At 48.0% G+C, this 13,111-nt stretch overlaps 1 protein-coding gene across 1 annotated transcript; it reads left to right on the top strand.

Annotated features, from left to right (window-relative positions):
* The first annotated feature begins 956 nt into the window (after nt 1–956).
* soga3a (SOGA family member 3a) lies at nt 957–12,031 on the top strand. The gene is made up of 7 exons (XM_034554298.1): nt 957–1,373; nt 1,636–1,815; nt 6,575–6,823; nt 8,134–8,670; nt 8,905–8,984; nt 9,106–10,867; nt 11,822–12,031. The coding sequence occupies exons 1-7, from the start codon at nt 957–959 to the stop codon at nt 12,029–12,031; spliced, it is 3,435 nt and encodes a 1,144-aa protein (XP_034410189.1).
* The last annotated feature ends 1,080 nt before the right edge of the window (nt 12,032–13,111 follow it).

Genomic DNA, 13,111 nt, shown 5'->3' with positions numbered 1-13,111 from the left:
GAAGAGGTAAGGGTCTCTTCATCCAAACGGGCACGCGCTTCAGAGTTTGTTTTGTGGAGAAACTCGCTATTTAACTACACAGCAGTGCACATAGCAGACGAGAAATGGCAGAAAGGGTGAGAGTATACTCCCGCAACCGACGAGGAAAGAGGAAAGGAAAGGAAAGGTAATTAAGGCACATACGCGTGTATTTCTTTTTTTAGCAGGAGTAAGTGTAACAGTGGTTTGTGACGGTTAGCATAGCACGGTGGCGTTTTAGTTGTATTATAAACACGTCTATGACGAGGTAGGTTAAGTGGTTTTGTTGCCATGGATACAGCGCAAGGTGGGTGTCGCGCGACGTAATTGGAGCAGTCCGGTGTTGATTAATGGACGCTGCGCCGCCGCTGCGCCGCTTCCAGCTCGCTGGCTCTCTCTCTCTCTATCTCGGGAAGGAAACTCTCGGCTACAGCGGGTAAAAATACTCCTGCGGCTCTTACATCAGTGGCGCTGCGGGATATTTTTGGGAACTTCTCCGGAGCGTTCATGGCCGTCCGTCGTCGCCAGCGCTGGACCGCCGCCCGCAACTCTGTGAGGGGAGACGACCCCGAGGAGGGGGTAACGATGCAGGGGTGCAAGCAGCGAGGACGTCGTTGAGATACACGATTATAACAAAAAGGCAGGACGTCGTGGGGGACTCCGGGCACGAGACGGCCGGGTTTGACCTCGTGTCTGTGAGGATATGGACCCTCGGACCAAAGCGTCCGGTCCCGTCGTCTGTATGAGCGCAGCGGCGACTGCAGCCCCGAGCGCGGATGTGCGGCTCGCGGGGGGGTTCGGCCGGGTTTGGATAACTTTCCGCACGCGGCGGGTCACCAACTGAAACATAGAAATTCAACCAAAAAAATCATTTCAATTTTTACGCAGGATAACTTTTTGTGTTTTTAAGTTGTAGTTTTTAAATGTGGAATGCGTTCATGAACGGCTCGGGGATGCACGGCGGCGGGGGCGGAGCCGGAGGGGGCTACGTCCCGTCTCAGGGATGGGAGTTTGTGCCGTGCTCCGGGATGGATAGGGGCAGGGGGAAGAGTCGCAACCCGTTGAGGAGGATCTCCTCTCCGCCCACCGTCTTCAGTCACATCTACGAGTCTCAGTTCGGCGCTTCGCCGGGCGGAGGAGAAGGTGGAGAAGGTGGTGGAGCGGGGACACAGCTTGATAACCTCAGGGGACAAATGTGGCCGGGTGCCGAAGCCCAGCAGCAGCAGCAGCAGCAGCAAACTCAACACACGAGGCTCAAAAAGAAAGTTGAGGATTTGAAAAAGCGACACGTTCAGGATAAGGAAGAATGGATGCGCGAGAAGGAGTCATTGTTGAGAGAAGTAGCTGACATACAAGTGATTGGACATATTTACTACCCCTTTTGAACCCTAAACATATATGTGCGTGCCTATAGTGCGTGTGTGGTACACATGCATTGCTTATTTCGGTTGCATGTATGTATGGCACGTGGTAGTATATTCTTCAGGGCATCACATTTAAAATGTGATATGCTTAGTATTTACTACAACATGTTTAGTTCTTCTTGATACTGTAAGTTTCCAATGTGCCAGTTCATTTTGGTTGACAGGGTTGCTGCACAATGTTGTTTCCATGCAGGGAGGGGAGAACAGGAGGATTCTGCTGGAGCTGAAGACCGTTTTGGAGGAAGTGCAGGTGGAGGTGAAGAGGGAGGAAGAGAAGAGGAGCGAGCTCCAGCTGCAGTACACCAGAGACCGATGTGCCTGGGAGCTGGAGAAGGCCGAGCTCAAATGCAGGATTGCGCAGGTAACTGCGATGGTGACTGTGGTTTATGGGTGGTATTTGGGGGTTTTAAGATTGTTTTCAAAAGTATCTGCAAACAAATACTTAGTCAGTTCCAGACTGTGTGTGTGTAAGAACAATGTATGCTTCATATGCATAACTGTGCAAATGAAAATCTTGTCTAACAGCGATAGCGTAGTGTATTGCACGCAAAGCATGCTTTATTGAAATTATTTTCCTATTTCTTGTGTTTATTATTCTATATGTTTGCACGTCACGTTTGCCACCCACATTGTCAGATATGCAAAACTGAGTTTCCCACAAGAGCACGACTTTAAACTTTTAAACTTTATCAGAGATGTGCTTGTATGTTTCTTGGAAATAGGTCGTTTAGCGTGTAAAAGGGTAATAACAACACACCTGGCTGCTTTTAAAGTCTTTTTTATCTATGATAGATAAAACAAATGAGGCCCCAGGATTTTACCCTGTGGCACCCCACATCACATGGCAGGGCGATAAGTCCCCTGGCATCCGTCCAACTTCCGCCTCAGTTTAGACAAAAGATTTGTGGGGAGGAGACAAATATTATCCTCGCTCAGCCAGACACAGACACCCAAACGTGGCTTTTTACCAGCTAACTTTTAAGTAGACAATATAACCTTTTTGTTGCCTTGGACAAGCTACTGTTAAGTGTTTCTTTTTAAATGGGAAGAAAATGACTTTTGAGTTAAGTTTTGCATACCAGTGCCTTGCTGTGTGAGGAACACTTGAAAGGACCATTCATGGCAATTCTTCAAAGCAATGTGGCTTTAGAGATGTAGCTTATTTTCTGGTTATATCCAAAGATAGATTTATTTGGTAGCTTTTGATTCCTGGAAATGTACTCAGAGTTAGATTTCTCTGTCTCACTACTCAGTTTTCTGTGATGTTGTGACGACGGTGTCTTTATCTGCTCGTTGAACCTCGTATGATTCCTATCGAAGAATTCTAACTGATTGGCCACGCATTCACAGTCCTTTGTCCTCAGAAGTGACTTGAGAAGTCAAATGATTCTCAAGAGTGAAGCCGGGAAGCACAGTGATGTGGGGCTGGAAATTAACACGGTGGTGCAATGATAGTTGGACAAGACCACTGCTGACATGATGACACAGGAATGCAACGTAGTAAAATGTTTTTTTTCCCAGCACCGATGGGTTTAACTGCCATAATGCAATTGCCTCTGTGTGAGTCGATGGCACACAGTTACTGTTCAGCTCTTCTCTTTGTCCTGCTGGCTCGGTGCCTTCTCACACTGCGGTTGACAGAGAGCCTTATAAAAACAGACTTTTACTGTTTTTTTTAATTTATTTTTTTTGCTTTTGTAAAGCCCATTGTAGCTGTGGGAGAAAGCGGCTTAATCTATTGCAGGAGGTTATGCCATGATGCCACACACACACACACACACACACATTGATGTTTATATCAAGATGCTGACGTGCATGCAAGGAATCTATATTTGAGGCAGTTGAGTTGCCTGCTGCCTCTGAGAGCTCGGACAATCTGAAGATGCATTGATTGTTTTGTTTCTTCTATATTTTGGCAAAGTGTGTGTGTGTGTGTGTGTGCGCACAAACATGCAGACATTTCTATATTCGTTGCACAAACAGACCCGAGGAAATGTCTTGCAGTTAAGACATGCTGGGCGGGGTGAGCTCCATTGTAAAAGTTGCTTTGTCTTGATGCCACATCCTGCCACAGTTTATAGTTTATTTATTTTATTTTTTACCAAGTGCTAATCTAGGTTTGCTCATCACGTTCAAGATACATCACAACACGTTTTCTAAAAACTACTTTACAGACTTTACAGACCTTCAACTAGCTTGTATCCCTAATGGGACAGTAGAATACACGTGTAACAGGTCTATAAACAACGTTGGGTCTTTTATTTCAAGACAGTGGGTTTAAATGGTAAGGAGCTCATAGACGAGGTCGTTGACCTCATATTATATGACCTTATTAATGCTATATTTAAACAGCACAAAAAAGATCTGATAATCAGCCTGCAACGCTATTTCATTTCACAGAAACGGGCTAGAATGCATGGAAATCACTGCAAGGAGCATCAGTGGAGGTCAGTCGTGCAAAATGGGTGTAACCTAATTTCACTTTGAAGTGAAATGTGAGAAACTCCTGTCATTTTCCACACATCGGCTTCACTGCCAGCGCAGAGAAGATCCCATTTTTAGCTCATACGGAAAGCGAAGATGGAGGACGTTGAAGGTGTAGAAGCTCACGGTTTGAATGCTGATACGGATCTCACCAATAACAGTCCAGAATAGATTTGAAAAGTGCCGGTAGTATGGGTGTGCATGGACGAGAAGCTAAACGAGTCACGCAGCCAAAGAAAGCTTCATTTTACTTTCTTTGTTTCGTTCATTATTGCACTCAATCAGAGGGAGGCGGCCAGAACACTGCAGAGGATTATCCAAGCAGCCAAGTGTATCGTTGAAACCAAAAGTTAGGCTGTGGAACGAGTGGTCGGTACTTAAGGACTCGGGCCCAGTAAGGCTTTTGAGGCCACTTTAAGTAACGGCGTAAGTGGAACGCCATGTGCACGTTGTCGTGGTGAAGATGTCCTTATCTGTGACAGTCTGCTCGCATTCACAGACCTAATTGCTACATAATTGCGTCATATTTGTAGTTTTTCTTGCATAAAATGTCCACATTTCACACATTGTTACATATTCCTCGTTGCGGGTAGCAGTTACTTTTGGTTGGTCATTTGTTCACAGTCGCAGCTAATGAGCAGTTGCATGCTTGTTCTATTCTTGAGATTTTAATTACACACCTTTTCTCGACAGTAGGCCGTGGCTGTGAGTGTAGCTATTGTTTGTTGTTTCCACTTCTTTTTTTGGGGGGACTTCTACCATCAAATACCATCAAGTAAGCATCCAAGGCAGTGCTCTCAGGCTGGATATTTCCCCGCATATTTCTCTGCACGCCACTGATTTATGAATGCTGCTGGCAGCTAGGAGACATCTCACTCGGCCTTAGCAGCCAACTCCCCCCCCCCCCCTCCTCCTTTTACCTCGTCTCCCCCACCTCCCCTCGGAATGTGACATTGTACAACGCTGAGCGGCCGCTATTTATAGTGGGTCACCGTGGTGACACAGTTACCTTCATATCCCCCTTTTCAACACAGTGACAGGCAGGGTGTCCAAGAGTATATCAGGAGTGGGCTCCTTAAAAAAGAGGTGTGTGTGTGTGTGTGTGTGTGCATGGGAGTGTTTTCCCTGAGCTTGGTCTTATGATGTTGACCCATGTCCCTGTTTGCATGTGAAGTTCCTCCAGAGTTTCCGTTTAAGACATTTTCTCTCTTTTATTTGGACCCTCTTATTTCTGCACTTTCACCTATTTGTTTACATTTAGAGGTTTGAATAGATTTGTGGAAAGCACCCATCAGCATCCTTCTGTAATTGTGGAGAAAAGAGCCACAGGCAGCCAGAAAGGGTTGACGTGTTTTTTTTAATACTCCATAATTTCATGACCCCAGGCCACAGGCAGAAATAGCACCATGACCTGGGCTTGTAAGAAGGCTTTGGTCGCTGTCTGTGACTGGACACTCAAATAACACACTCAGGCATGCTCATATGCATTCTCTCTCTCTCTTTCTCTCTCTCTCCGACACACAGACACTACATTAACACACATGTGTATGCACATGCACAGGCGTTGTCTTGGGCTCGTTCCAGTCCCAAAGCCAGCATTTTCTACGAGCAACAGAAATGCACATATTGACCACAGAAAGCACAGATGTATAAAAACACACCCTTGTTTGGAAATACTTTTAAGAAAAGGAAAGCCTCTAAATCAGATAATCTTCTTGTATTATCTCATTGGTAGAGGACTTTTCAGATTAGCTTTCCTAACGCCGTTATCTCATCCAAATCAGACCACCAAGACTGAACTCTTTGATGTTATGAAATCTTGTCCCTTTTGAAGGCTATTTTTTTTCTGACAGTGAGATCTTGTGGCTTAAAGTTTTAGCTCGACAAAAGGGAAATTACCCAGGGGAAATGCCCAGGGGATTTCACTCGAATAGTGGCATTCAGTTATTATTCTCATTGAAACCAAAATGTCCACGTGAACCTAATACAATTGGCATTTTTGTAATATGTTGAAAGGAATCAGGAGTTCTGTTTTAATTTGTGTTGAGAGATCCTCTTTGTATGAATCTGTGCAAAAAACTAGAACCCCACAGTATCATTTGAACAGAGGCCGCATGCATCCTCTGGATATTTCTGCTGTGCCTGAATCTGCCATATCCTGCACTGCATCCTGCACGGGAAGTAGCAAATAAAAAAAGAGACTTGAACCCCGCGAGCCCTCTGTGTGAGTTCCTACAGGATATCTTCATCGTTCAATCCTCTCTTTTCTCCCTCTTCCATCCTCTGAACCCACTCACACACATCCCCACGGTACACCATTCCCCCCACGTCCTCCACCTTCTCTTCCTGCCACTCCTACATTCTTTTAATTCCACTTCGAACTATTTATTTCACTCCTGCCTTGCTTGACTCGTCATCTGGCTCTCATCCTCTTTTTTTCTTCTTCTTTCTCTTCCCTCCAACTTCAATGCGTCCTTTTACCACCGCTGACTGTTTTTCTCCACTGTCTCTCCCACTCTTTCCCTTTCCATCTCCCTGCTGCTTCCTCCCTCCCTCCCTCCCTCCTCCTCCGCACTCCCTGTCTGTTTCTTTCTCGTCAGTTGGAGGCTAGAGAGGGCGCCGGCTCGATCGGCGGCGGGGTCCAGCAGGCAACGGGACCCGTGGCGCCGCAGGGTGCTCCGAGGCAGCACGGCGAGACGGCGACGCTCCGCCGGGAGAGGGAAGAGCAGCGGCGGCTGCTGGCGGACACGCATTCGACCGCCATGGACCTGCGCTGTCGCCTGGACCACAACGAGAGGGACTGGCTTAGAGAGAAAGCAGAGCTGCTGGAGATGTTCGACGTGGAGAGGAGGGTGTGGGAGTGCCAGCTGAAGGATATGCAGAGCAAAATAGAAGAGGTGAGCGTGCCCGAATGGTTTTGTCTCGGTTTAATTGTTGGTTTTGAGTTGCAGTAAGAAAGCGAGGCAAGTGAACGACTCCATGAAGGGAAACTCAGACCAAACTTCAGAGACTTCTCTCTTGTTTGTGCTACCGATGCCGTGAGCAGCCTACAGCGTGGGACACTTCCCTCCTATGCATCCTGTTCACCATCAACACTGTCAAAACAATATCCCCGATCGGTGCACAGCTGCAGGGTTTGAGGAATGGAAGGAGAGGAGAGGGTTGTGCTAGTTCTCTTGATATCTGTGTGTCCTTAGACGGTGATCGAGCGAGCCGCGATGTAGACAAGAGAAGCTGGCAAAGGAAGTAGCTGCGACATGGTAGTAAATCATCCTGTCTCACATGACGCATCTCTTGGATGTTTTGACAAAACCAGCAGCTGGAAGACTTCACCTTGAGCTTCAGGAACTCGTTATACGCATTTCCCATCATGTGATAAATCAAACAATGAAGCAGGAGATGAAAAAGTTGAGTTGGATGAATATAATTGGATGAGAAAGTACAACTTAATAAGATCTGTCAGAGAGGGAAGTAATTTACAGCAAATGAATGGCCCAAAGAGAGGGGACACAGTTAAAGAATGACATAGTGTTGGTGACAAAGTCAAAGTCTGACATGCCTAGAGGAGCAGATTAGTGTTTTTGAATGAGAGAAGCCGTACAAAAGAAGTCGGACCGACTGGAACAAACTTGCTATGAAGAGAACATGTGGCTCTCATTTGCTCGTCCGAGACCAGAAAAAGAGAGAGGAAAACAGCAGAGGGGATAAAGCTAGCCTGATGGGAAGGGAGCCCAGTCAACATGAAATGCTAACTATTTTGGGATCTCACAGTAGGAGGTTAGAGGTTATCCAATTTTATTTGGAAGAATTGTTTGAATGTTTTTTTTTGGAATCTATAAATATCGTGAGATTCACGTCATCCCAAATTAGTTTGAGGGACTGTGTGCAGATGCAGCGTTGCACTGTTAGTATAATCATATAATAGACGAGAGTTGAATTTATGCCCCTTTTGAACACAATACACTGACTCTGTGTACCTTTTTTGATCCAATAAATTATATAAAAGAATGATATCGTTAGATAAAACGTGTTGATTCATTTTGGGTGATTGATATACTTGTTCATTTGTTTAGTGTTATATTGTGTATGCTCAATATTTGCAAAATCAAATGTTTGGAATCCATCTTAATTGCAGCAAAGCGTTTATGTTTTTATGTGAAGCTCTTTGAGTTGCCTTGTTGACGACCTCTATTCTTTCCATTCCTAGCTGTACTGTGACGTGAGAGTCAAGCGAGAAGTGAAGGGCGGTGGAAGGCGGGGCGACAACGATGACGTGCACGCGCTCAGCATTCGCTCAACCAGCACCGGCTCCAGTCTGCTCAGTGACAACGAGCCGCTCAGCAGCAGCAGCAGCGGCGGCAGCCAGTCGGAACCAACCAGACATCCACCTCTACCTGGTTTGGGTCACAACAGAGACATCGGTGGCAGAGAGGCTCACCACTCCAGCTGCTTCCAAGCAGGCAGCCTCTGTGGATATGATAATGGTGGTCGGTTCACTCAGAGCGACCATTTAAAACATGGGCCGGTGGATGAGTTGAGTCCAAGAGGCACTTGGCGGCTAGACTCTGATGGCGAGGAAGCTGCGGATACAATAGAGCTGGATGCTACGTTTGATGGAGCGCCACAGGAGAACGTCTCAAACACTCATGGAACCAATATCCATGTTCCTCCAGAAGAAAGGCCTCTTTGGGCAGAGCTGAGTTACGGCAGCGACAAGAAGAAGAACACCACTGCTCTCAATGCGGTGAGTGATTTTAAACTCTATTAATATACAGTTTAAACACATTGCTGTGCTTTTTGCTCTGCTGACACACGCTCGTTTGATCATCAGCGTTCCTCTCCTGTCCCCTGTATGAGCCTCGATGTCTTTGCTTTTGTTTCTTTGAATAGATAATCCTCTTTCCTCAAGTGTATAGTTCTTTTTTAATAATAAGTAGTATCCAGCATGTCTCATTGTAGCTCCGTCTTTGTGTCTCAGGCTCTGAAGGAGATCGCCCGTGTAAGTGAGGAGCTTTGCAGCTACCAGGATGAGATCAGAAAGAAGAGTGGGGATAAGAGGTACATACATCTGCCTTTACTGCGTGATGTCAGCATGGGGCTGTGATACACACTGTTCCTGTTATGTCTTTATGTCCTTTACAATAAGGGTAAATGCATGTCACTGTTTCATTCTCCTCAGGAATCGATCTGGTTCCGCGTGCCTACCTGAGGGGAGCGAGATGTTGTTTGGCCGTGATAAAACCCGGCTGGAGGTCGATGACGCTCCCTGCGACCTCAGCCAGATTTATGACGACCTTCGGGCCTTGGAGAGGGAAACCTGGATCACCTTGTCACCGAAGAACACCTGGAGTGCAGACAGAGGGCCGAGCAAATCCTGGATGGCGGACTTTGCTGATCCAGAATGCCACAGAGAAACCAAGACGAGCCCTGGATTACTCTCAGAGATGGATACAGCAGGTCCTCCCATCCCTCCCCGCTCCTCCTCCTGGGGTCTGAGCTCCCCCACTTTTCCAGACACAGAACTTTACATCCCAGAATCCCCCATGATGACGGAGAGGAAGTGCCATAGCCCCTGTGGCCTAGCGGACAAAAAATGTAGCAGCCCATCTATTGTCAGGAAGTTTGAGGCTATGCTCCAAGAGAACGAAGGAAAGGTTTTGATAGACGGCGTCGTGGCATCGTGCTCTGTACCGGCTAACTCTGAATGTGTGAATAAGGGCTGCTGCCACAACCGCTGGTCCTGTGACACGAGCAAGTTCACAAGCAGCAAGCTGTCGACGTACGGGACGGTCCAGAAGAGCTTCTCCGAAGTCAACATACAGACCGCTGCCAAAGTCTCGCGCTCCGATTCCTGCCCCGGTGTCGGGAGCCTAAAAAGCCCCGAGCTACAAATACCTCAGATTGCAAAAGAATTACCTTTAAATTTGCTCTTGTCCTCTTTGGAAACGCCACCCGCTGGCCCCGACCTCCAGGGCTCCAGAAGAAACGTGATGCTGGAACAGAAAACTGCCGAGTTCAACAGAACTTTGTTTCAGGCCGAGATGGGCCGCGGCGTAGAGAAACAAAACAGGCCCGCGGTAACGGATGACGCATCGCCTCCCAGGGAGAAATCGCTCCCGCCGCTCTGGACTGATGTCACCACCAGCGTCACGGGTGTGTATCCTGAAATCACATTGTCTCTTTCTGCCGAGGTCCAATTAAGGAGAACGAGATATGGTGCCGAAGGTCAAGAGGTTAGAACGAAGCAAGGGATCCCTTCCGAGCTTTCGTCCGTCCGGCCACAGATGGGCCTCGGGGAGACGACGGCAATGTCCTCCCAGAGTCCTGCACGCCGTTGCGAGGTCACGCACGACGCTCAAACGGCAAGCGGTCCTTCCAGGAAAGCGGAACACAGAGCGGCCGCCGAGGCTCCGATTTCTGAGCCGGGTCAGAGTGTGGATGTTTCCATCTTCGAGGACGAGAATCCCCGCGGAGCGAAGCCTCAGTCGGCCAGAGCGGCCGTCTCACTCCAGCAGCCGTCGGCTGAGAACAAGCAAAGACAGATGACGCAGCCCCGGCATGCGTCGGCTCTTCCTTCCCAGTCGGACTCCTCCAGACCCGGGCCTCGAATGATGATGATGAACGACCATCCCTGGAAGGCCCTCACTCTGGCTGCGTACCCGCGGCCCGAGGGATCGAGATCCAACTACGGGGCAGTGGAGAGGATCCTGAAGAATTACGAGAGTGCGGCGCGGGCTCACCAGAGCCAGAGCCGACCCGACGAGACGGACTCTAGTCCTACGGCGGAGAACGAGACAGAACTGGACACGCCGGACGTTGAGCCTCTGGCCTTACCTCCCACTCTGAGACATGCACAGACTTCAAACTCTTCGGAGAAGCACACCGCACAGCTCAGCAGCCACAGCGCCGCGTCTGTGAAAGAGTTGCATCTACTAGTGGAGGTGGGTCCAGTCTGACAGATACAGCCCCGTGTGCGCACTTTCACACGTGAGCGCCCGCCTTGCCGCTCAGCACGTGTGCTATTCACTGTACAGATGTTCACGTTGAGAGGCCTTGATGTGTAAATGCAGGTCTTTTTTTTTTTTTTTTATAGATCAAAATGTATTTTCATGGACAATTACGCCAGTAGACCTGGGCGAACTCTCACTTTTCTTTCTGTTTCATTCCATTCTGAAACACTGAGCGATTGGCCTTGACTGAGGACGGCTCCGGTGGGAATGTTGTTTATTTCTGGTATGCGCTAAGAGACAGAAGCGGGCCAGAGCCTCCATTATAATCTGGGCATCTGGGCCATTCTGTTGCTTAAAGGCTCCTAACAAAAGGAACTGGCCGTGTGGCATATAAAGTACTCGGCAGGATATTTATCGCCCCCAACAACATTGTCTTTCATCTTCCAGTCCTTCCATGGGGCCCTCGTTGGTGGAAGTGTTTTTCTGGCCTTTGTGTCGTAATTACAGAAGTATCTGCAAAGAAGCCAGCTGACTAAATGCCCTCGGCAGAGCTGAAGCGATTACGCCGCTTTTAAAGTCACGCGGATGGTGAAGAAATCGTGGGAGCGATTACCGAGCCAATTTTTTACTTGACTTCATGAAAACAATGTAATTAGAGGTCGCCCGCTTTGGCTTTAACCGTAAAAACGCGAGGAGCGCCGTCCCCAAATGCAGCGCGGGAGATTCTGTAAATCCAGTCGGTGGAAGAATAGGACCTAAACTTGTGTGACCTTTCCACGTGAGCGTGTGTCCCGTTTGAAATATGCCTGTTGTTTCCCCCAGGGTCGAGAAGACTCCAGATGGAACACGTGACCAAATGTAAAGTATCTCGAGCGCGTGGATCTAAATGCTGAGAAGAGAGCGGTGTGACAATCCTAAATGGTAATGCATTTTGTTTCTCCGCAGGAGAACGACGTGACCTCCGTCTCCCGCTCGGCTCGGAAGAACTTCTCCAGGCCGGCCCGTCCCGCCAACCGGCGCCTCCCCTCCCGGTGGGCCGGCCGCTCCCCCACCACCTCCTCCTCCCCCGTCGCGCCTCCACCCTTCGCCCTCCATAAACACCGCTCCTCTTTTTCCTACTCGCACGTCTTTCACATGGAGACGGTCATTATTTGATCCTCCACCTTCACTGTACGATTGAACCAGCGAGAAGCCCTCGGGGACGATCTCTGAACACCCACCGGGACGCTTCCTTTTCATTACTGTTGTACATACCCCCCCCCCCCCCCCCCCCCCCCCCCCCCCCCCCCCCGCCCCTCCACCACGCTGCTTCTCCACTCCTACAGAAGTGCTTTAATTGTGAGTTCACCAACTCACCTTTTTAGAATGTATGTGGCATCCAGCGGAGCCGAACTGACCTCTTCAGCTGAACCCGCCCGACGAGCCCGTCACCGCGCACGGCCTCAGAGGACCGTGAAAGGGCCTCATTCATTCGCGCCGACCATCTGAGTGGATGTCTCACCCTCCGGTCTGGATTCTAGCCCCGTGACCTGGTGTGTAGCCTTGCAGACCTCCCACGACCGCTTCTGTTCTATTGACTGTATTTACACCCTTTTTTAAAGTGATACGTGGTCATATTCAAATGATACCCAAAAAAAATCTTCCAGACACAACTAAATCCAGAATGATGTATTTAATACGTGCTGTGTTTTGTGTGTGCGACATGTTTTGTGTGCCTTTTGCCCAAAACTACACACACACAATATGCAGCGTCGTGGATTCGTGGATGTCACTGTGTGTGTTGGTTTCTGCCTTCTTGAATATTTCCTACAGTACCTGCCTCTGTACCTCGCCTGTGACTAAAACACTTTGCTTTACATTCATTTTTCATTACAGTAACGTGAGTTTTTTTTAATTTTTTTTTTGTAATAACTTTGTACCAAAGGCTGGTTTCTTTTTATGCATTTTACTGATTTGAAAATGAAATACATTTGTTTGTAACCCATTTGCTGATGTTTTTTCAAAATCAAAATGTACGTTAAACACCGTTCACGAGAGCCATGCTTTTGTGCTCGATGCTTATGATAAAACAGATTTAAAAAAGGCCTTTTTCTACTTTTACTAATTCTGAACGGTTCACATATCGGGACGTGCAGTCAGTTTGTTTAGGGGTCAAAGTGGTGAATCATAGGATGAAGGTGATACCTGTGTTGTTCTTTTTTTTATGTAATAAACATAAGGACTCACACATTTCTC

The sequence above is a fragment of the Cyclopterus lumpus genome, chromosome 16 (genome assembly GCF_009769545.1).
Source record: "Cyclopterus lumpus isolate fCycLum1 chromosome 16, fCycLum1.pri, whole genome shotgun sequence".
NCBI lineage: Eukaryota > Metazoa > Chordata > Actinopteri > Perciformes > Cyclopteridae > Cyclopterus > Cyclopterus lumpus.
The sequence above is the reverse complement of the archived record's forward strand: the minus strand, read 5'-3'. Positions and strand labels throughout refer to the sequence as shown.